Source organism: Pistacia vera, unplaced genomic scaffold, assembly GCF_008641045.1.
Source record: "Pistacia vera cultivar Batoury unplaced genomic scaffold, PisVer_v2 Contig878, whole genome shotgun sequence".
In the NCBI taxonomy this organism is placed as follows: domain Eukaryota; kingdom Viridiplantae; phylum Streptophyta; class Magnoliopsida; order Sapindales; family Anacardiaceae; genus Pistacia; species Pistacia vera.
The window spans coordinates 407,802-430,707 of NW_022196754.1; the positions used below are offsets into that span (position 1 = coordinate 407,802).

Below are 22,906 nucleotides of genomic sequence, written 5' to 3' on the forward strand. Positions count from 1 at the left end.
CCCTAAAAATTACTCAAGTTCCTATCGGTTTGAAATTTAGTAAACACACTCCAAATACAAATTGGTGGTTGACTAGTTGTGGTGGTGACACATTAAATGCAATCCTAATCATCCCCTTAGCCATTCTCTAGAAAAACTACTCAATCGATTTTGGTCATATCTCACTACTGTTAGCGTTGACTATCCTCCCCATCACCATGAAAATACAATGCCTTCCCATCACCACGAAAATACTCTCTTTAGCCTCTTACTCAAAACCCATTTCACCCCGCCTCCGTTTGCCTCGCCAATTGTCGACTGTTGTGCTGCGGATTTTTTTTTTCGATTTTCGGTCGATTCACTCACTAGAAATCACCTCCATCACCACCATTGCACTTATCAATCATTCCTCTTCAAAAGTTCTAACATCCCAACCTTCAATTGTTTGTTGATCACCGTCCCAATTTTAAGGTTTTTGGTGAATAAGAAAATTGTTAACCCAACCCGGTGAAGGCCCCAGGTCCCGATTGAACCAGTCGAATCGATTCGAGTTTTAAAACATTGATTATATAACCGATTATCGATCTCTTTATTTGATCCCTATTTGTAGCGCATAAAAATATAAAAAAAGACATTTATGAGAAAATTACAATCACTTGTACATCATCTTTATTTAATAACAAAACATAAAGAGAAATTCTAGATGTACAAATACTCTTACAAAGAGTCTTTGTACAAATTGATGTGGCAACTACCACACCACTGATTTGTGAAAAGAACAAGAAGATTGATGTAAAACACTTAACATTTCTCATACATAAAACATCCCTTCACCCTTAGCATACATAATAACTTAGCCTCTTCCTGGAACCACAAGCAGATGGTTAGACAATTGACAATCTTGTTCATCTTCGAATACCACGTATAATTTGTTACAGATTTTAAGGCTCTCATTCATTTTTAAAATGAAAAACACAAATTTAACCCTAAAGCATACATATATTATTCATGGTGTTGAGTTGAATTTTGAGGGTTCTATAAATGGAACTTTTCTAAGGACTAAGATTGCTGCCTGCAACATCCACAACAAACCTATATTTAACATCATTTTTCTCAAGCCTCTCAAATGCTGTGTTTATATAATCCATCTTTATCACTTCAATCATGGACGACAGTCCCTTCTCTTTACAGAACTCAAGCATCTCCTCTGTCTCCTTTACACTTCCTATGAAGCTCCCTGTGATCGTTTTCCTCCCTAAACAAAAACAATTTAATTATTTCTTAACTAGTTTTAATCACGTTTATGTTTAATATCTGTTTAAAGAAAACTCACCGAGCAAAACCATAGGAGAAGCAAACTGCAGGGGTGTGTTAATGGCACCCATCATTATCAACTTCCCATCAAGTTTCAACATTTCTAGGTAAGGCTCAAGAGGGTGAAACACAGGCACAGTATCGATTATATAGTCAAGTGAGTCAGCTGCTTCTTGCATTTGAGTTGGGTCCGAGCTGACCAGGTATCGATCAGCACCTAGATGATCCAGAACCTCTGTTCTTTTCTTATCAGAAGAGCTAATCACAGTGACATGGTGTCCCATTGCTTTTGCTATCTTGACCCCCATGTGTCCTACTCCTCCAAGCCCTAATATTCCTCCTCTTAGTCCACTTTGTTTCAATCCGAAGTGACTCAGTGGGCTGTACACCGTTATTCCGGCGCATAAAAGCGGTGCCGCCTGCTCCAATACCATACCATCTGGTATTGTAACCACAAATCTGTAAGTCAATCAACAAGAACCAAACGTCACTAATTTTGTTAAAAGTATAAGTTTTGTCAAATGCATACATGGTAAATTTGGTAACTCTAGTAAAGAAATGTATATGTAGCATGGAATTTAAACAAAGTAGGTTTTATTACTTCTGATCAACCACCATGGCAGCAGCAAAGCCGCCCTGGGTAGGCTGGCCATTGGGGTAAACATCGCCGTAGGAAAAGACTTTCTTGTTGCAGTATTGTTCATTGTTGGAATTGCACGGTTCGCAACTTCTGCAGCACCCCACAACATATCCAACTCCAACAGTGTCTCCTGCTCTAAATTTAGTCACTTCTGATCCCACCTCGACCACCTCGCCAATCACTTCATGCCTATTAAATATAATTCAACACAAGAAACAAAATATAGAAATAATGAAAAAAATAAGATAGAATGGACGTCAAAAAGTATTCATCAGAGATATTAAGATAATGTCATCCTATGTAAAATAAAGGATACCCAGGAACAACGGGATAACGTATCATTCCAAGTTCATTTCTGGTTTGATGGATATCCGTGTGGCAAACTCCACAGTATAGAACCTTGATATAAACATCTTCTCGCCCCGTCTCGCTGTATTTTTTTTTTGGTTCAGACAGAGAGATTAAAAATATAAAGCTATCATTAACGCATATAGTTAATTAAGAAAGACAATTCCATATTCAAAGGAGAGAAATGTAAAAGATTTTAAGTACTTAAGAGCATAAGTATAAGGTGAGAGGACCCCAGATGGGTCTCTTGCTGCCCATCCCGTTGTTTCTCTTAAATTCNTAATTTGTTTTTCTATAAATCAATTTAAACGTAGGATTGCACGAGCTCGTCCACTCGAAGACACCAAAAGATTAAGAGGAAAAGTTAATTGCTAGATTGATTTGAGAATTATGAAAATTAGGTTTTTCTTTTAGGGTTAGGGTATTATATGTGCCATTAGTCAGAATAATACTAAGACTGTAGACGTTTCTAGAATGATCACCTCATATGCTTATAAGGTCCTCACAATCAAAATTTAAAATACACTAGATTCTTTTACCATAGTTTTATCATTCTAAAGACATATATCATAACATATTTGTAAATATGAAAAACAGATATAGAAAATATCTTTTATTAATAGATAAACATGATATAAAACAAAAGTCAATTACAAAATTTGATTAGCTTCAAGACATCTACTCTAATAGTACTATGTCAGTGGCTGGGAGAATATATCCACTATTGTACAAAAGTGTTTATTATTATTATTATTATTTTTTATTTATTTATTTTTTTTTTTTTAATGCGATAGCCCTTGTTAGACTAAGATGATGTTTATATAGGTTGATCTAGAGAAAGCTAGGTAGCAATTTTAACTTAAAGTAATGATTATTTTGTTAAATCACCAAAAGTTTTGGAATTTTGTCAACTATCACTTTCTTGATAAGATGCTCTGGTAACAAACTTTTCATTGCAAAATATTCAACTGTCCTTGCATGCATTTCAAATTTAATTGGATTAGCGGTAAAGATTGTGAAATTTTTGTTGGCCGAACGACTTGTGCATACCCAAGGTTTTTCAGAACGATAAGTTGATACCTAAAAGATTTTGAAATAACAAAGAGGTACCTTCTGTCATATTCTGTTAGTGATTTCTGTTTATTAATAGTGAAAAGACTAAAATACCCCTAAAAGTTTGAATTTTAGTTTTTTATAAATTTAAAAATATCTAAAAAACCCCCTAGGTTTACAAATTTAACTAAATACCCCAATATATAAAATTTTTGTAAAATAACAAAAACACCCCCGTCACCCGCAGTGCCAGATTCCGGCCACCACAGCCGGAATCTGGCCGGAAAGTTGCGTTACGACACAGACCCGTCGGATCTGTGTCGTAACGTGCCGATCTTGCCTTTTCCAGCCAGATCTGGCCGAAAAGGCCAGATCTACGGCTAGATCTAGCCGTAGATTTGGCCTTTTCCGACCAGATCTGCCACGGATCTGGCCAAAAAAAACCAGATCGCCGCGTTATGACACAGATCCGACGGGTCTGTGTCGTAATGCAACTTTCCCGCCAGATTCTGGCCGTGGTGGCCGAAATCTGGCACTGCGGTGCTGGGGGTGTTTTTGTTATTTTACAAAAATTTTATATATTGGGTTATTTAGTTAAATTTGTAAACCTAGGGGGTTTTTAGAAATTTTTAAATTTATAAAAAACTAATATTCAAACTTTTAAGGGCATTTTAGTCTTTTCACTATTAATAAACATAAATCATTAACAGAATATGACGGAACGTATCTATTTGTCGTTTCAAAACCTTTTAGGTACTAATTTGTTATTATGGTAAACCTTGGGTATGTGTAAGTTGTTCTCCCTTTTTTTTTTTTTTTTTTTAATTAAAGGATTCCGAAAGGTTCATAAGATTATAAGTAGCAGCTTCATTCTTAACTTTTACTTTTTGTTACGTAACGCAACTTTCGTTTTATTTATTTATTTTGACAGCTACCTTTTTCTCTTAAAAAATATGGTAGAAAATGGACATAATTATTTGTTAAAGGAGAAAAGGTTAGTTTCTTTAAAAAACCAAAAAATCTGACTGAATATTAATTTTATAAACGCAAAATTATTGGATCAACTTAAATTTTGATGGAAATCCTTACTAGCTCAATGGTGGCCATTTTGAAGCTGGAAATGATGAAAAAGACAAAAGAAAATTGAAATGCTTCAACTATAATTAAAGACACTGCTTCCAATTCGGACCACAGAATTTCTACTTGCTAGAGACTTCCCAGACGTTTAAAACAAATTAAGTAAATGCTTGTCACTGTTCACACTTTATTCTGTGGCCATGGCTGATTTGTTTTATGCACACGTACGTTCCCAAGTGCAGAAAGATTACGAAGAATCCAGCCAAAGAGTCGGCAATAATGGACTTTTCATATTGGGAGAGGTTTTATGAAACAACATTTTTTGACCCGTCAAGTTTCAAAATTACACTTTCTCACCCCATTAACCTCAACTTAAGAAAGATAAAACGGTAAATTTATAAAACAGTTTCAGGCTAATGAAGTCATTTCACCGCCTATATATAAAATTAAAGAAACCTTACCTTTCTTCCTCACCCCGCCACACCCCAACGCCATTCTCCACCCCACCCCAATCCACTCCACGGCCCCAAAATTGCACCTAGCTGTCATCTTCTCCATACGATTTGCTAGAATTGCATTCAACCAGGTGTGATTATGGCCTCCACATCCCACCGTCGTTCTCCACCCCACTGCCCCAAAATTGCAAATGACACTATTAGGTGGGAAAATTTGTTTGCACCGAAAATCTCTGAGAAAACGGCTGCGCTAACGCTAATTCTAGCAGCTCAATCCCTTGCTTGTTCGTTAGACCAATTAATGGCATCATTTTTATTGCCGCAATTCCTTTTTATTTTTTAGTGGAGAAGCTTCAGTAACAGTAATTGCTCATGCTTTGTTCTTGTCAAGTTAAGGATTTGGATTTAGTTTTAAATAATGAAAGATGTTTTCGTCTTTACCATAATTATACCATGTGAGTTAACAGAATTTACTAAAGAGTTAAGATTATACCATGTCAGTTAACAGAATTTACTAAAGAGTTTTAACGATGGATGAAAAAGTGTCATTTTGAAACTTAAAGGGTAGGAAAGGATCATTAGTCTCATTTTGAAACTTAAAGGTAGGAAAGGATCATTTCACCGAACCTTGAGTGGGAAAATGTCGCTCTCCCTTTCATACAACTGAAGTTTGGCAAGAGTTATCTATTGGCCGAAAGTTTGGTGAACATTTAGTAACATTTTTCTCTCCATTTTCCAGAAAAGTTTGGTTATCTTTAACACTCAGAGGCCCCACACCCAGATAGATACATTATAAATTTCAATGACAATAATTGAAGGTAGCTTACTGAGAACACCACCTCATCTTCTTATCAATTTATTACCGGAAGAACACAGCATCTCCAAAACAAATGCAGAAACAAACAAAAAAGGGCAAATTGGAAACAGATTCACATTCAACATGTATTAATTTCAGTATATTTTTGTTGAAGGGGTTTTTAGAATGGTTTTTTTTTTTCTATTGCTGCTCAAGCTTGCTTCCTGCAACATCCACAACAAAACGATATCTAACATCGTTCTTTTCGAGTCTCTCGATTGCTGTGTTCACATAATCCATCTTCACAACTTCAATTGTGGAAGTCAATCCTTTCTCTTTACAAAATTCAAGCATTTCTTTTGTTTCATTCATGCTCCCAATGAAGCTCCCTGTTATTGTCTTTCTCCCTACGCAATTCCACCCAAAAAAAAAAAAAAAAAAAAAAAAAAATTTTAGTTGCTGTGTGACTATTATAAAACACAACCACCACTACCAAAAGCATTTGATTTAATAACTAGAAAGAGTCCAATGGAAATATAAACTACTGAATGGAGTCTGACTATTCAAAAAATGAAAACTTAAAAGCCACGGAGATCCTTTGCAATCAACAGATTTGAATGCTAATTACAATTTTCCAGGAGTGATGAAAACTCACCAAGCATAACCATAGGGGTGACAAACTGCAGGGGAGTGTTAATAACACCCATCAAGATCAACTTCCCATCAAGCTTCAACAAGGAAAGGTAGGGCTCAAGAGGGTGAAAAGCAGGCACAGTGTCAATTATGTAATCAAGTGAGTCAGCCGCTTCTTGCATTTGAGTTGCATCCGAGCTGACCAGGTACCGGTCAGCACCCAGATGATCCAAAGCCTCTGCTCTTTTCTTATCAGAAGAGCTAATCACAGTGACATGGTGTCCCATTGCCTTGGCTATCTTCACCCCCATGTGTCCTACTCCTCCAAGCCCCAATATTCCTCCTCTTAGTCCACTTTGTTTCAGTCCAAAGTGACTCAGTGGGCTGTACACAGTCACACCAGCACATAAAAGTGGCGCAGCCTGTTCTGGTGCCATCCCTTCTGGTATTTTCACTACAAACCTATATTAAAGAACGGAATTTTTCTCAGTCACGATGAAAAGTCTAGTGATTAATGGAGAAAGGTTTTGACGATTACTTTTGATCAACGATCATGGACTCCGCAAAGCCACCTTGAGTGGGCTTGCCATCAGTGTAGACATCGTTGTAAGACCAGATTTTCTTGTTGCAATATTGCTCGATATCCGAGTTACACGGGCGGCAGTTTCTGCAGCATCCGACGATAACTCCAACGCCAACTACATCGCCAACAGTGTAGTTGGTGACAGCAGAACCCACTTCAATCACCTCTCCCACAACTTCATGTCTGCAAATATATATATATACAACAACAAGAAGAATCAAGAAGTGAAAGCTATAGAGCTTTTTGAAAAAGCAGAAGGATTGTTGATGAGTTTACCCTGGAACCATTGGGTAGTTAGACATGCCGAGATCATTTTTGATTTGATGAAGGTCAGAGTGGCAAATTCCACAGCAAATAACCTTGATGAGAACATCTTCAGCTCCTGTGTTCCTGCAATAATTTGATGTGAGAAACAATGAAATATTTGTGACATTAAACAAGATCAATACTTGTAAAGAAATGAAGATAAATGATACCTAAGAGTGTAAGTATAAGGTGACAGGACTCCAGAGGGGTCTCTGGCCGCCCATCCCACTACAGTTTTCTCATTTTCGAGGCTACCCATTTGTTTAAAATGTCTGCTTTTGTGAGCAGTGTGGTTATGTTAGGCGTGAAGGAGAGATGGGCAGATGGATTTGGGGTCGTAAGAATCAAATAAAGTATAAATAGGCTCGAACAAAGTGAAAGGAAAGCTATGGACATCTCAGCAAGCTGGTGCGGTAGGTGAGATGAGATGGATTTGGTGGCTGATTTCATGCTTCCTTGTTCCTATGCACATTCACACTGCCCAAATATGATTGAGCCACGTCAGGATCGTCGATGAATTAGATGGGTCTACTGAAACTGGGGCAGTTGGATTGATTATGTCGTTTGATTGATCAGGGAAGCAAGCTTAGCTTCTTGGTTTCTGTTTTCAGTAATATGCGTCATGCATATGTCAGTCTCCACCATAACTTGTGTTGATTCTAAACAAATATTTTTAAAATCCCATGTTTCAAACAAAGAACATGGTTAAGAAAATAAACGATCATTTACCCATCAACCTGAAATCTGATCTGTCTTCATTATTGTTGAAAATTGACTATTAAGCCATAACCCACATATTATAGGATGGCTTTGGAGACGACTTACACATACTTAAGGTTTATCGTAACGACAAGTTGATACCTAAAAGGTTTTGAAATAACAAAGGTACTTTCCGTTATGTTCTGTAGAATTTCTGTTTATTACTGTTTTTAATAGTGAAAAGACTAAAATGCCCTTAAAAGTTTGAATTTTAGTTTTTAATAAATTTAAAAATTTCTAAAAAACCCCCTAGTTTACAAATTTAACAAAATACCCCAATTATAAAAATTTTTAAAATAACAAAAACACCCCCCCACCCGCAGTGCCAGATTCCGCCACCACCGCCGGAATCGCCAAAGTTGCGTTACGACACAGACCCTTGGATCTGTGTCGTAACGCATCGATCTAGCCTTTTCCGCCAGATCCGTGGCTGATCTGCCGAAAGGCCAGATCTACGGCTAGATCTAGCCGTCGACGCCGCAAAATCCATCTGCGCGTCGACGGCCAGATCTGGCAGTAGATCTAGCCTTTCTCCGGCCAGATCACCACGGATCTGGCCGAAAAGCCAGATCTGGTTGTTCTCGACCCAGATCTTGCCTTTCCGGCCAATCCGTGGCAGATCTGACCGAAAAGGCAAGATCGCACGTTACGACACAGATCCGACGGATCTGTGTCGTAATGCAATTTTTCGACCAGATTCCGGCGATGGTGGCCGAATCTGGCACTAGGGTGGTGGGGGTGTTTTTGTCATTTAACAAACTTTTTATATTGGGGGTGTTTAATTAAATTAGCAAACCTAGGGGTTTTTAGAATTTTTTAAAAAACTAAATGAACCTTTGAAGGCATTTTAGTCTTTTCACTATTAATAAACAAAAAATCACTAACAGAACATGACGAGGTACCTATTTATCGTTTAAAACCTTTTGGGTATCAACTTGTCGTTACGGTAAACTTTGGATAGCACAAGTCATTCGGCCGATGGCTTTTCCATTGGGTCACTGTGTTGCAATTTTTCATAGGTCTTCCCCACCACCACCATTAGTGTGAATTTTGGGGTCAATAAAGGTGATGAATTGTCTCCTAATCCCCTTTTATTTTGCTTCTAATCTTTCTTCTCACTCACACTCACCCACCACCCCACCCCAGTTGAAACTTTGCCAAAGACTAATCTTTCTTCGTTTCCTATCTTTAAAGCATTAGAAAACCTCACTCTCTTCTTTTTGTTATTTTTAACTTAAAGCGTATCCCCAAGCCGTGCCTTTCTGAAATGGGCTGAAGTTTTGATAGAATATTCGGTAATGAGTCTTTAATTCAAATCTCAGCGGCCACTAGAGGTGAACCTATAGGAAACGCACGCCCCAGTCTAGCAGAAAAGACTGAATTTTGTAAATAAAGTTGCGCATATACTTAATTTGACTAACAAAATGCATTTTTTAATCTATTAACCAACGTGATATTGATGTATACTTCTAAAAAATCCGAAAATTTGCGCCCTTATATGGATCACGGAATCCACCTACCGAATGTTCCAATTTCTAATTTTCAAAGGATAAATAGCGGAAAGGCAAAGTATTTGTGAAATTCCAGGGGTGTAAGAGTTCCATTATGAAACTACAAGAGTGTAAGGATTCAATTCTGAAATATTGGGTCCTCTTGTTCTCTCGCTAAACCTTAGGGGTCCATTAAAAACACCTCCCGCAACAACAACCAACGTTTGCCAGTCAACTCAAAGGCCTTAACTTATCGGCATCGCCATGCCTTCTGCACATTCTTATCCTCAGATCGTTACATCGTTTCATACTTCCCACTAAAAATCTCAATTTGTAAAATAATTATCCACTTACATCACATCTACAGCCACATCTGGATAAGATTTCCATTGCAAAACCCAGTAATATGATGTTATTCAACTACGCTTATCATTATTGTATCCCCTTCCATCAACATCCTGCTGATTCAGGATCTAGAAAATGAAGATATGGACGTTGAATCCCTAGTCTCAGTTAAGGATAATATCTTTTTATTTTTTTTCAAGACCTTAACTAATTTTTCAAATCTTAAACTATTAAACTTATCTCTAACTCTAATTACATTAAGGGAGACTCCAACCTTTAAAATAATACATTCAAGAATCTTTATCAATTACTCAATTAATTAAAGATAGTTAAAATGATAAATTAATGCCACCACAAGAAAAACATAGCTTTCTTAATCCGAAGATTTTAACAAACTTGTATGATGTGAACATGTCGCATCTTGTTTATTAAATCAGTTAAAATGTCTTTATGGCCAGGTTTAAATGATAATGCATATTCTACGGTTCTACCTTCCGTGTGCAGTGCCTAAGTCAACTTAGCGCGCTGTGTTATTTATTAGTCAGGTTAACGTAAACGCAGATCTTATTTCCAAACACATCATCTTGTTCCCTGACGCTCATAGACTTAGGCATGTGCGGTTCTTTATATAAGTTCAACAAGTTACAGAGAATGAATAAAGCAGAAAGATCCATTAAACAAAATCCAAAATCAAAGGTAGAAAAGGAAAAAGATGCAGTAAGCAAATTCCAAATTAGAAACTCTTTTTTTAACACACCAAGTCCTTGAGAACTTTGTCCAACGTTAATTTGCATCTTTCATTCAAGATTCTTCCATAATAGAAACTACAACAGACAAATATCCAGTTCGCCACAATTATTAATTTTGAGAAAAGAATGGTTAGAAACTGATGAAACCTAACAAAAGATCTTATGCTGCTGAAATGGTTGTAAGCTAGGAGCAGAAATCAACAGAAGTTAAAACTGTATCTTATGAGTCATTCCTTTGAAAAATTTCCATATAATCCTAACACTCAATTTCAAAATTTTTTCCTATATGTTGCGGAAGAGGATACATCCTGAAGATAAATTCATTGCTCACTCAATCGTTTTAAGTGATGGGTGGCAGTGCTGGGGGCCTACTGTGTGGGATGCGTGTGTGCATATCCAGTGGTGCATGTGACTATGTGAGTTTGATGAAAACAAGAAAAATGGTGAAGGAGAATAGGGTAAGTAGACCACAAGGGAACTGAGATTGTATAGCAGCAGGTTTACTGTGATAGGTGCATGTGGCTTTGCCATACACATTAGTGCTACAGGTTTAAGTTAGATGTAGAACTCTAAAATATGAAACTTGAAGTTGAGAAAATTCTAAGAAACTACGAATAAGTTCTGCTTCAAGACTGGAAGATGGAAGCTTGCATGCAGATGACAGAAGGGAGATATCAAGTTTAAGATGTAGCCGGCCTTTACTGTTCAAAAATTGCATTTGGGTTGGGTGAGGTTTCAAGGTTTACAATAGGAGGAACCTACAACTGATTGAGCAGTGATGTAAACTGCTAGAAGAAGAATCAACTAATACAACTTGACTGGTCTGGATCAGGATAGTCAGGTTGCTTGATTATTTGGTTTTATGCCCATCCCTATCTGCAAGTTTGCACGATTATAGTTGTGGCTTAAGAATTCAAAAAATCCCAACTTCTTTGCATGTGTGAAGGCAAAGGTGCAACCAACTTCAGGGTTTCCAATTCTGAAAGATCGTAGTCTGAAGATAATTGCACAGTTTGCAAAGCCTGAGACACATTGGGTAAAAACATTTCCTTACAGTGAAGATGCAGGTGAGGGTGCTTTCCAAAGATGCTTCCGTTCTCCAAATCAAGGCCAAAGGGAAGAGCTTTTTCCTTCGAAACCTTCTCATTTAAGTTCTTAATAAGATCAGATGGATGCAACTGTTTCCACTTCCGATGAGCTTGCCACCCATATTTGTAGTCTCCAACTATAGGTGTCCCCAGCACCTCAGCGCAGTGTACACGGAGCTGTGGCACCCAAACATGATTAAAATAGGATTTGAACAGGGTGAAAAATCAGTATGGAACAAAGAGATAAAGATGCACTCAAATTTCGACATAGTATTTGGTTATGATATATACCTGATGCTTTCTACCTGTAAGAGGAGACAACTCTAACCACGTGTAACCTGCATTATGACCACAAGAATACGATGCATAAACAAACGACAAAAGTTATATTGCAAAACAATTTCCCTAAGAACACTCAAGATAGTCAAAAAAGTTGAATTAACATTATTTCAAGCAGGAAATTTGAGGCCAGATGTACAAAAATATTAGTGCATTAGAAATTCATAGCCAAAATTACTGGACAAGTTCTTTATTAATACTTCTACTCATCTGTTGAAGGTCACCCATATTCTTCAACATGCATATAAGTTAGGATGCTCTTCTTATCACCAAAAGAGCCAGAACCAGATACTCAGATTTATATTTCATATTTCATATTGGAAGTAAATGTGAGGTGAAGTACTATGCTAACCATGAGACGATTCAATCACTCTGTACTCTGTTATTGCATGCTGTGATGTCATATTTTGAGTGTTGTTGACAATGGTGATTCGATCAGACTTTCCATTGTCCACCACAACCTGATGGTCACTAAAATCAGAGTTAACATTTTAGGGGAAGCCAACCAACATACCAGGCAAAATCACAAGGCATCATAATCTATTGCAGTTTAGCTCAATTTGCAACTTGTAAATTCGATATATCTCTCCTCTCTCATGCACACACAACATATAGCAAACTGAGTCCACACAAGTCAGTACATTAAAACACTTCAAGTTTGTAAATTTTGGACAAGCATTCCAATCAAGGGTATACTAACCTTTCCCAATGGTGCTGATATCAAACCCTTTGAGCGTCTTGGAGATCCAATGACAAGGGCCCAATACCATCTTTGCAGGATTCTTTTTTCATTGTCAATGTCCTAATAAGATAACAAGATACATGGAATTTATCCCAGAGCTAATATGATGCATATATCATGAATATGGAAGGCTTGTAACGGAAAGCGAGTACTTGCTAAAAGAGAAGACATTTACATCTTTTGATGCACCAATAGTTTTCTCACGGAATACAGAATGCAAAACTGTTGCACTCGTTTGTGTCCTTCCCATCACCAATATGCCACTACTATCTCTGTCAAGTCTATGCACCTACAGAACACATATAAAAAGTAACCTAAAAAATTCTGCAAAATTTGCATAAGTACCTATATTACTCAATCATTTACATTATCCAGCATGAACTTTTGACACCCAGAAAAATCAACAAAATGAGAAAACCCTGGACCAGAAGCTTAAGATACAGCGTAAAATTGATTATATTTACAGTGGCATCCTATAATCTGGGAAAATGTTTCTCAAAAACAAAACTGGGCGACCTAAAACAGAACTCCTATCAAAATTTTAAGAGTAAGATTAATTTTTCCAGCTTCTGAAAAAATAAATCACCATTAAGGTCCAAATCAACCATGAAAGCAACATGCTATTATTTTGAAGATTCAATCATATGGCTGCTGAACAACTAAATACATTGTTGATAGCTTTACCATGACCTCATAGATCAACGAGTATACTACTGTTGCATTTTTTAGCACGTTTCAGAGTGGGCAGAGGCATACATTGTTGCATCTCAGAGAAAGTGGGAAAAAGAATCAAAGCTTTCTTATATTCTTATTTATAATGTGAATTGTTTATACTTGAGTCACTGGGAAACTCACCAGCCGTGGCGGCTCTGAGTAATCATAAGTTAAATAGGCAGCTGCCAACTCATCAAAACTTCTTTTAATGCCAATGCCACCCTGTTTCAACATAAATTTCAGACAAATTATAATTATGACCACCAAAATAAAGTTCAGATAAAAAAAAAAAAGAGACCAATATTTGTTAGCTTACCTGAACAGGCATCCCAGGAGGTTTGTTGACAACAATAATGGCTGGATCCTGAATTTGTAAATCCATGTAAAGTTTTGTGATTGAAGTGAGACAGAAAAACATAGATAACGATAGAAGAATTAAACACGAGGACCTTATACAATTCCAGGCTACGAATATAATTCACTTCTTCTTCAGTGCAAGGGCAATCCTTTTTCTCAGTAGGAAACTCCTGAATGGTAATGGGAAGAAAGATTCGATCTCCCACGTTCAATGAGTCCTTGGCTGTCACCTTTCAGTAATTTTAAAAGATCAGAAACATTTGATCGCCTAAGTTTGTGTCAGTAAATCAATATGAACTAGTATAACAGAACATACTATTACATATCATGTACACATGAAAGAATAAGCTAATTTAAATCAATAAGATTGTAAAAGCTTAATGGTTCCTCAAGTACCCTTTTCAGTTTTCTTTCTTGTATTTGACCACCATTGTCAGAACTGATGGATTCTCTTCGAACCTGCATACATGATATTCCATGAGAAACTTGTTTTACACTCAAAGCGCCTTTAAATGATCCTTCATTTCCAACAAGATTTTAATTGTTATAAACTAGAAATTCAAAAGTTACGACATTTCATTACATTTTCAAAAAAAATTCAAGAATCCAGAAACGATAATATCTCCCCCATCAGTTTTATTAAATTGATGCCAAAATCAAAATCTTAAAATTCTAAATTTCTTAGCTTACTCGAAACTGAATCTTAATGGTAGTAAACTTAAAGCAACAAGCTTCACCCTAGTAAAATATATAAATAAGAAGTAATGACAAACTTATATTTTTCATTAATAAAATAAACACTTTGAAATTAGGAAGCAATAACCTGTCTCAAGCGAAAGAGCTTTTGAATTAGATTTCTAGGCAACTGGGGACAGCACCGAATAACCCATTTAACCGCCGTCGTTTCAGAAGTGACGACGCTTGAGAAGCCCGCCAACTGCTTTCCCAAAGCTGAGCCATTTATGCTAGAACCGAAAGGAGGCAAAGTGAACCATTTGCCTCTCTTACCATTATCATCCTTATTTGTGGTGTAGTGTCGCTGGAACGCCGATATGGAGAGTCCAACGCCTCCGCGAGTGACTGAGCATAGTTGCAATCGGAGGAGGAGGAAGCGGCGGAGGAGGCTCGGATCCACCATTACCGTCAAGTTAGTGGAGGCTTTTCGGTTGTGCATCGTGCTCGCGCGTGTAATTACTTGAGAGGGATAAGAAGGGTTTTGTTACCGGCAATTTTGTTATGATACCGGTCAGCCGGTACATAAACTGCGTCCTTTAAATTATGGGCTTGGGCTTATTTTGTTTGGTTAAATATAGGCCCAATATATCTATTGTTTTTTACTAAATTTTGTGAGATTTAATTAACGCCGGTCCTACTGCCTTCTTTTTTTAAATTTTTTTATTTGATGATCGGGGTATTTGGGTCGACTTATACTTACATCAACTAATTTTTTAGGATCTGAGAATTACTGACTAAGTAAGAGTTTTAGTGGTCACCACTATTAGCAACTAAGGCGAGAATTGAATTCAGAACATCTTAAGTAATACACTTAAGGAGACGTTTGGTCCAGAGAATGTTAGATTACTAGAAATATTGGATTATTGGAAAGTTAGATTACCTTAAAGATTACTATGAATTTTTAGAAAAATGTGTTTGGTTAATTGATGGGTATGTTATATTAATATGTTTGGTTGAGAGGAATAAATTGGTGGGTATGTTTTTTAAATTACTGAATTGTCTTCTAATTAAATATTATTATTATATTATTTTTTAATATTGATTATTATAAACCCTCTGCATTTAAAAACTTAGCAAAAACAAGCCCATAATAAAATTTTGGAAAATCAACAAAGCACCCCTACCAACCCAGTCACTGATGGCCGTCGACAACCACTGCAGGCCGCCAACAGCTGGCAACCTAATGGCGCATGGAAGGCAGGAAATGGCCTCTGTGCATTGTATGGTCATTTCCGGCCAGAGATCTGATTGGAAATGGCCATACATGACAGATCTGGCCGTCAACGGTCATCGATCTAGCCGTTGAGCCGTTGACTGCTAGATGGACGGATCTGGTCAAAGTTTGGAAAATCAACAAAACACTCCCAGCAACCCAGCCATTGCCGGCAACCTAACGGCGCATGAAAGGCAAGAAATGACCTCCGTGCACTGTATGACCATTTCCAGCCAGAGATCTGGTTGGAAATGGCCATACGTGACAGATCTAGTTGGAAATGGCCATACGTGACAGATCTAGTTGGAAATGGCCAGACGTGACAGATCTGGCCGTCGACGGCCAGATCGATGGTCGTTAACAACCACGTCCGTGGCTGTCAACGACCATCGATCTAGCTAGAAATGGACATATCGGTGCACGAGGCCATTTTCAGCCTTCCGTGTGCCGTTTCGGCGGTGGTTGCCAATGGTAGGCAGCGGCAGGTGGGTGGGGGTGATGGCTTGGGTGGGTTGCAATTTATTTTGAATTCAAGGGTAATTTTGTCCAAAAAGTTAATTAATTGGGGTGAAATAGTAAAAGCCATATTCATGTAAATAAATTTTAAAATTAGAGAATTATTGTCCTAAAATTTTATTAATAAGGGATAGAATTGTAAAAAAAAAAAAGAGATTACCCTGGTAATCTTAGAATACCTAAGAAAATGGAAGTAATCAGATTACTTCTAACATTATCAACAGTAACTACTATTGATATTTGAAGATTACCAGAATCTTATATTATTTGACAATCAAATGTAGTAATCAAGTAATATAAGATGACATAACTCTAGTAATCCCATATTACCCCCAACCAAACGTCCCTTAAGAGTTCTTATCGCCTCACGGAATACAGAATGCAAAACTGTTGCACTCGTTTGTGTCCTTCCATCACCAATATGCCACTACTATCTCTGTCAAGTCTATGCACCTACAGAACACATATAAAAAGTAACCTAAAAATTCTGCAAAATTTGCATAAGTACTATATTACTCAAACTTTTACATATCCAGCAGAACTTTGACACCAGAAAAATCAAAAAAATGAGAAAACCCTGGACCAGAAGCTTAAGTACAGCGTAAAATTGATTATTTTACAGTGGCATCCTATAATCTGGGAAAATGTTTCTCAAAAACAAAACTGGGCGACCTAAAACAGAACTCCTATCAAAATTTTAAGAGTAAGATTAATTTTTCCAGCTTCGAAAAATAAATCACCATTAAGGTCCAAATCAACCATGAAAGCAACATACTATATTTTGAAATCAATCATATGGCGCTGAACAACTAAATACATTGTTGATAGCTTTAACATGACCTCATAGATCAAGAGTATACTATGTTGCATTTTTTAGCACGTTTCAGAGTGGGCAGAGGCATACATTGTTGCATCTCAGAGAAAGTGGGAAAAAGAATCAAAGCTTCTTATATTCTTATTTATAATGTGAATTGTTTATACTTGAGTCACTGGGAAACTCACAGCCGTGGCGGCTCTGAGTAATCATAAGTTAAAAGCAGCTGCCAACTCATCAAACTTCTTTTAATGCCAATGCCACCCTGTTTCAACATAAATTTCAGACAAATTATAATTATGACCACCAAAATAAAGTTCAGATAAAAAAAAAAAGAGACCAATATTGTAGCTTACTGAACAGGCATCCCAGGGGTTTGTTGACAACAATAATGGCTGGATCCTGAATTTGTAAATCCATGTAAAGTTTTGTGATTGAAGTGAGAAGAAAACATAGATAACGATAGAAGAATTAAACACGGGACCTTATACATTCCAGGCTACGAATATAATTCACTTCTTCTTCAGTGCAAGGGCAATCCTTTTCTCAGTAGGAAACTCCTGAATGGTAATGGGAAGAAAGATTCGATCTCCCACGTTCAATGAGTCCTTGGCTGTCACCTTTCAGTAATTTTAAAAGATCAGAAACATTTGATCGCCTAAGTTTGTGTCAGTAATCAATATGAACTAGATACAGAACATACTATCCATATCAGTTCTTTATATAAGTTCAACAAGTTACAGAGAATGAATAAAGCAGAAAGATCCATTAAACAAAATCCAAAATCAAAGGTAGAAAAGGAAAAAGATGCAGTAAGCAAATTCCAAATTAGAAACTCTTTTTTTAACACACCAAGTCCTTGAGAACTTTGTCCAACGTTAATTTGCATCTTTCATTCAAGATTCTTCCATAATAGAAACTACAACAGACAAATATCCAGTTCGCCACAATTATTAATTTTGAGAAAAGAATGGTTAGAAACTGATGAAACCTAACAAAAGATCTTATGCTGCTGAAATGGTTGTAAGCTAGGAGCAGAAATCAACAGAAGTTAAAACTGTATCTTATGAGTCATTCCTTTGAAAAATTTCCATATAATCCTAACACTCAATTTCAAAATTTTTTCCTATATGTTGCGGAAGAGGATACATCCTGAAGATAAATTCATTGCTCACTCAATCGTTTTAAGTGATGGGTGGCAGTGCTGGGGGCCTACTGTGTGGGATGCGTGTGTGCATATCCAGTGGTGCATGTGACTATGTGAGTTTGATGAAAACAAGAAAAATGGTGAAGGAGAATAGGGTAAGTAGACCACAAGGGAACTGAGATTGTATAGCAGCAGGTTTACTGTGATAGGTGCATGTGGCTTTGCCATACACATTAGTGCTACAGGTTTAAGTTAGATGTAGAACTCTAAAATATGAAACTTGAAGTTGAGAAAATTCTAAGAAACTACGAATAAGTTCTGCTTCAAGACTGGAAGATGGAAGCTTGCATGCAGATGACAGAAGGGAGATATCAAGTTTAAGATGTAGCCGGCCTTTACTGTTCAAAAATTGCATTTGGGTTGGGTGAGGTTTCAAGGTTTACAATAGGAGGAACCTACAACTGATTGAGCAGTGATGTAAACTGCTAGAAGAAGAATCAACTAATACAACTTGACTGGTCTGGATCAGGATAGTCAGGTTGCTTGATTATTTGGTTTTATGCCCATCCCTATCTGCAAGTTTGCACGATTATAGTTGTGGCTTAAGAATTCAAAAAATCCCAACTTCTTTGCATGTGTGAAGGCAAAGGTGCAACCAACTTCAGGGTTTCCAATTCTGAAAGATCGTAGTCTGAAGATAATTGCACAGTTTGCAAAGCCTGAGACACATTGGGTAAAAACATTTCCTTACAGTGAAGATGCAGGTGAGGGTGCTTTCCAAAGATGCTTCCGTTCTCCAAATCAAGGCCAAAGGGAAGAGCTTTTTCCTTCGAAACCTTCTCATTTAAGTTCTTAATAAGATCAGATGGATGCAACTGTTTCCACTTCCGATGAGCTTGCCACCCATATTTGTAGTCTCCAACTATAGGTGTCCCCAGCACCTCAGCGCAGTGTACACGGAGCTGTGGCACCCAAACATGATTAAAATAGGATTTGAACAGGGTGAAAAATCAGTATGGAACAAAGAGATAAAGATGCACTCAAATTTCGACATAGTATTTGGTTATGATATATACCTGATGCTTTCTACCTGTAAGAGGAGACAACTCTAACCACGTGTAACCTGCATTATGACCACAAGAATACGATGCATAAACAAACGACAAAAGTTATATTGCAAAACAATTTCCCTAAGAACACTCAAGATAGTCAAAAAAGTTGAATTAACATTATTTCAAGCAGGAAATTTGAGGCCAGATGTACAAAAATATTAGTGCATTAGAAATTCATAGCCAAAATTACTGGACAAGTTCTTTATTAATACTTCTACTCATCTGTTGAAGGTCACCCATATTCTTCAACATGCATATAAGTTAGGATGCTCTTCTTATCACCAAAAGAGCCAGAACCAGATACTCAGATTTATATTTCATATTTCATATTGGAAGTAAATGTGAGGTGAAGTACTATGCTAACCATGAGACGATTCAATCACTCTGTACTCTGTTATTGCATGCTGTGATGTCATATTTTGAGTGTTGTTGACAATGGTGATTCGATCAGACTTTCCATTGTCCACCACAACCTGATGGTCACTAAAATCAGAGTTAACATTTTAGGGGAAGCCAACCAACATACCAGGCAAAATCACAAGGCATCATAATCTATTGCAGTTTAGCTCAATTTGCAACTTGTAAATTCGATATATCTCTCCTCTCTCATGCACACACAACATATAGCAAACTGAGTCCACACAAGTCAGTACATTAAAACACTTCAAGTTTGTAAATTTTGGACAAGCATTCCAATCAAGGGTATACTAACCTTTCCCAATGGTGCTGATATCAAACCCTTTGAGCGTCTTGGAGATCCAATGACAAGGGCCCAATACCATCTTTGCAGGATTCTTTTTTCATTGTCAATGTCCTAATAAGATAACAAGATACATGGAATTTATCCCAGAGCTAATATGATGCATATATCATGAATATGGAAGGCTTGTAACGGAAAGCGAGTACTTGCTAAAAGAGAAGACATTTACATCTTTTGATGCACCAATAGTTTTCTCACGGAATACAGAATGCAAAACTGTTGCACTCGTTTGTGTCCTTCCCATCACCAATATGCCACTACTATCTCTGTCAAGTCTATGCACCTACAGAACACATATAAAAAGTAACCTAAAAAATTCTGCAAAATTTGCATAAGTACCTATATTACTCAATCATTTACATTATCCAGCATGAACTTTTGACACCCAGAAAAATCAACAAAATGAGAAAACCCTGGACCAGAAGCTTAAGATACAGCGTAAAATTGATTATATTTACAGTGGCATCCTATAATCTGGGAAAATGTTTCTCAAAAACAAAACTGGGCGACCTAAAACAGAACTCCTATCAAAATTTTAAGAGTAAGATTAATTTTTCCAGCTTCTGAAAAAATAAATCACCATTAAGGTCCAAATCAACCATGAAAGCAACATGCTATTATTTTGAAGATTCAATCATATGGCTGCTGAACAACTAAATACATTGTTGATAGCTTTACCATGACCTCATAGATCAACGAGTATACTACTGTTGCATTTTTTAGCACGTTTCAGAGTGGGCAGAGGCATACATTGTTGCATCTCAGAGAAAGTGGGAAAAAGAATCAAAGCTTTCTTATATTCTTATTTATAATGTGAATTGTTTATACTTGAGTCACTGGGAAACTCACCAGCCGTGGCGGCTCTGAGTAATCATAAGTTAAATAGGCAGCTGCCAACTCATCAAAACTTCTTTTAATGCCAATGCCACCCTGTTTCAACATAAATTTCAGACAAATTATAATTATGACCACCAAAATAAAGTTCAGATAAAAAAAAAAAAGAGACCAATATTTGTTAGCTTACCTGAACAGGCATCCCAGGAGGTTTGTTGACAACAATAATGGCTGGATCCTGAATTTGTAAATCCATGTAAAGTTTTGTGATTGAAGTGAGACAGAAAAACATAGATAACGATAGAAGAATTAAACACGAGGACCTTATACAATTCCAGGCTACGAATATAATTCACTTCTTCTTCAGTGCAAGGGCAATCCTTTTTCTCAGTAGGAAACTCCTGAATGGTAATGGGAAGAAAGATTCGATCTCCCACGTTCAATGAGTCCTTGGCTGTCACCTTTCAGTAATTTTAAAAGATCAGAAACATTTGATCGCCTAAGTTTGTGTCAGTAAATCAATATGAACTAGTATAACAGAACATACTATTACATATCATGTACACATGAAAGAATAAGCTAATTTAAATCAATAAGATTGTAAAAGCTTAATGGTTCCTCAAGTACCCTTTTCAGTTTTCTTTCTTGTATTTGACCACCATTGTCAGAACTGATGGATTCTCTTCGAACCTGCATACATGATATTCCATGAGAAACTTGTTTTACACTCAAAGCGCCTTTAAATGATCCTTCATTTCCAACAAGATTTTAATTGTTATAAACTAGAAATTCAAAAGTTACGACATTTCATTACATTTTCAAAAAAAATTCAAGAATCCAGAAACGATAATATCTCCCCCATCAGTTTTATTAAATTGATGCCAAAATCAAAATCTTAAAATTCTAAATTTCTTAGCTTACTCGAAACTGAATCTTAATGGTAGTAAACTTAAAGCAACAAGCTTCACCCTAGTAAAATATATAAATAAGAAGTAATGACAAACTTATATTTTTCATTAATAAAATAAACACTTTGAAATTAGGAAGCAATAACCTGTCTCAAGCGAAAGAGCTTTTGAATTAGATTTCTAGGCAACTGGGGACAGCACCGAATAACCCATTTAACCGCCGTCGTTTCAGAAGTGACGACGCTTGAGAAGCCCGCCAACTGCTTTCCCAAAGCTGAGCCATTTATGCTAGAACCGAAAGGAGGCAAAGTGAACCATTTGCCTCTCTTACCATTATCATCCTTATTTGTGGTGTAGTGTCGCTGGAACGCCGATATGGAGAGTCCAACGCCTCCGCGAGTGACTGAGCATAGTTGCAATCGGAGGAGGAGGAAGCGGCGGAGGAGGCTCGGATCCACCATTACCGTCAAGTTAGTGGAGGCTTTTCGGTTGTGCATCGTGCTCGCGCGTGTAATTACTTGAGAGGGATAAGAAGGGTTTTGTTACCGGCAATTTTGTTATGATACCGGTCAGCCGGTACATAAACTGCGTCCTTTAAATTATGGGCTTGGGCTTATTTTGTTTGGTTAAATATAGGCCCAATATATCTATTGTTTTTTACTAAATTTTGTGAGATTTAATTAACGTCGGTCCTACAGCCTTTTTTTTTTTTTTTTATTTGATGATCGGGGTGTTTGAGCCAACTTATGCTTACATCAACTAATTTTTCAGGATCTAAGAATTATCGACTAAGTAAGAGTTCTAGTGGTTATCCCTATTAGCTTCTAGTGGTTATCCCTATTAGCAACTGAGGTAAGAATTGAATTCAGAACATCTTAAGTAATATACCTAAGAGGGTGTTTGGTTCAGGGAATGTTGGATTACTGAGAATATTGGATTACTGGAAAGTTAGATTACCTTGAAGATTACTGGGAATCTTTAGAAAAATGTGTTTGGTTAATTGATGGGTATGTTATATTAATATGTTTGGTTGAGAGGAATAAATTGGTGAGTATGTTTTTTAAATTATTGAATTATCCTCTAATTAAATATTATTATTA

The 22,906-nt window shown here is 36.9% G+C and overlaps 4 protein-coding genes across 4 annotated transcripts; all 4 read right to left on the bottom strand.

The window, feature by feature from the left end:
- Positions 1–760: 760 nt before the first annotated feature.
- Positions 761–2,560, bottom strand: LOC116119223 (cinnamyl alcohol dehydrogenase 1-like). The gene is made up of 5 exons (XM_031405161.1): positions 2,486–2,560; positions 2,250–2,363; positions 1,895–2,122; positions 1,313–1,752; positions 761–1,234 (listed from the first exon to the last, which is right to left on the bottom strand). The coding sequence occupies exons 2-5, from the start codon at positions 2,273–2,275 to the stop codon at positions 1,032–1,034; spliced, it is 897 nt and encodes a 298-aa protein (XP_031261021.1). The 5' UTR covers positions 2,276–2,363; positions 2,486–2,560; the 3' UTR covers positions 761–1,031.
- A 3,060-nt stretch (positions 2,561–5,620) lies between these two features.
- LOC116119221 (cinnamyl alcohol dehydrogenase 1) lies at positions 5,621–7,824 on the bottom strand. The gene is made up of 5 exons (XM_031405159.1): positions 7,355–7,824; positions 7,155–7,268; positions 6,834–7,061; positions 6,318–6,757; positions 5,621–6,069 (listed from the first exon to the last, which is right to left on the bottom strand). The coding sequence occupies exons 1-5, from the start codon at positions 7,441–7,443 to the stop codon at positions 5,864–5,866; spliced, it is 1,077 nt and encodes a 358-aa protein (XP_031261019.1). The 5' UTR covers positions 7,444–7,824; the 3' UTR covers positions 5,621–5,863.
- Positions 7,825–10,591: 2,767 nt separating this feature from the next.
- LOC116119232 (RNA pseudouridine synthase 4, mitochondrial-like) lies at positions 10,592–15,022 on the bottom strand. The gene is made up of 10 exons (XM_031405170.1): positions 14,591–15,022; positions 14,164–14,226; positions 13,860–13,997; positions 13,727–13,774; positions 13,552–13,632; positions 12,872–12,985; positions 12,655–12,756; positions 12,307–12,415; positions 11,907–11,953; positions 10,592–11,792 (listed from the first exon to the last, which is right to left on the bottom strand). The coding sequence occupies exons 1-10, from the start codon at positions 14,939–14,941 to the stop codon at positions 11,433–11,435; spliced, it is 1,413 nt and encodes a 470-aa protein (XP_031261030.1). The 5' UTR covers positions 14,942–15,022; the 3' UTR covers positions 10,592–11,432.
- A 2,931-nt stretch (positions 15,023–17,953) lies between these two features.
- LOC116119231 (RNA pseudouridine synthase 4, mitochondrial-like) lies at positions 17,954–22,405 on the bottom strand. The gene is made up of 10 exons (XM_031405169.1): positions 21,953–22,405; positions 21,526–21,588; positions 21,222–21,359; positions 21,089–21,136; positions 20,914–20,994; positions 20,234–20,347; positions 20,017–20,118; positions 19,669–19,777; positions 19,269–19,315; positions 17,954–19,154 (listed from the first exon to the last, which is right to left on the bottom strand). The coding sequence occupies exons 1-10, from the start codon at positions 22,301–22,303 to the stop codon at positions 18,795–18,797; spliced, it is 1,413 nt and encodes a 470-aa protein (XP_031261029.1). The 5' UTR covers positions 22,304–22,405; the 3' UTR covers positions 17,954–18,794.
- Between the last annotated feature and the right edge of the window lie 501 nt (positions 22,406–22,906).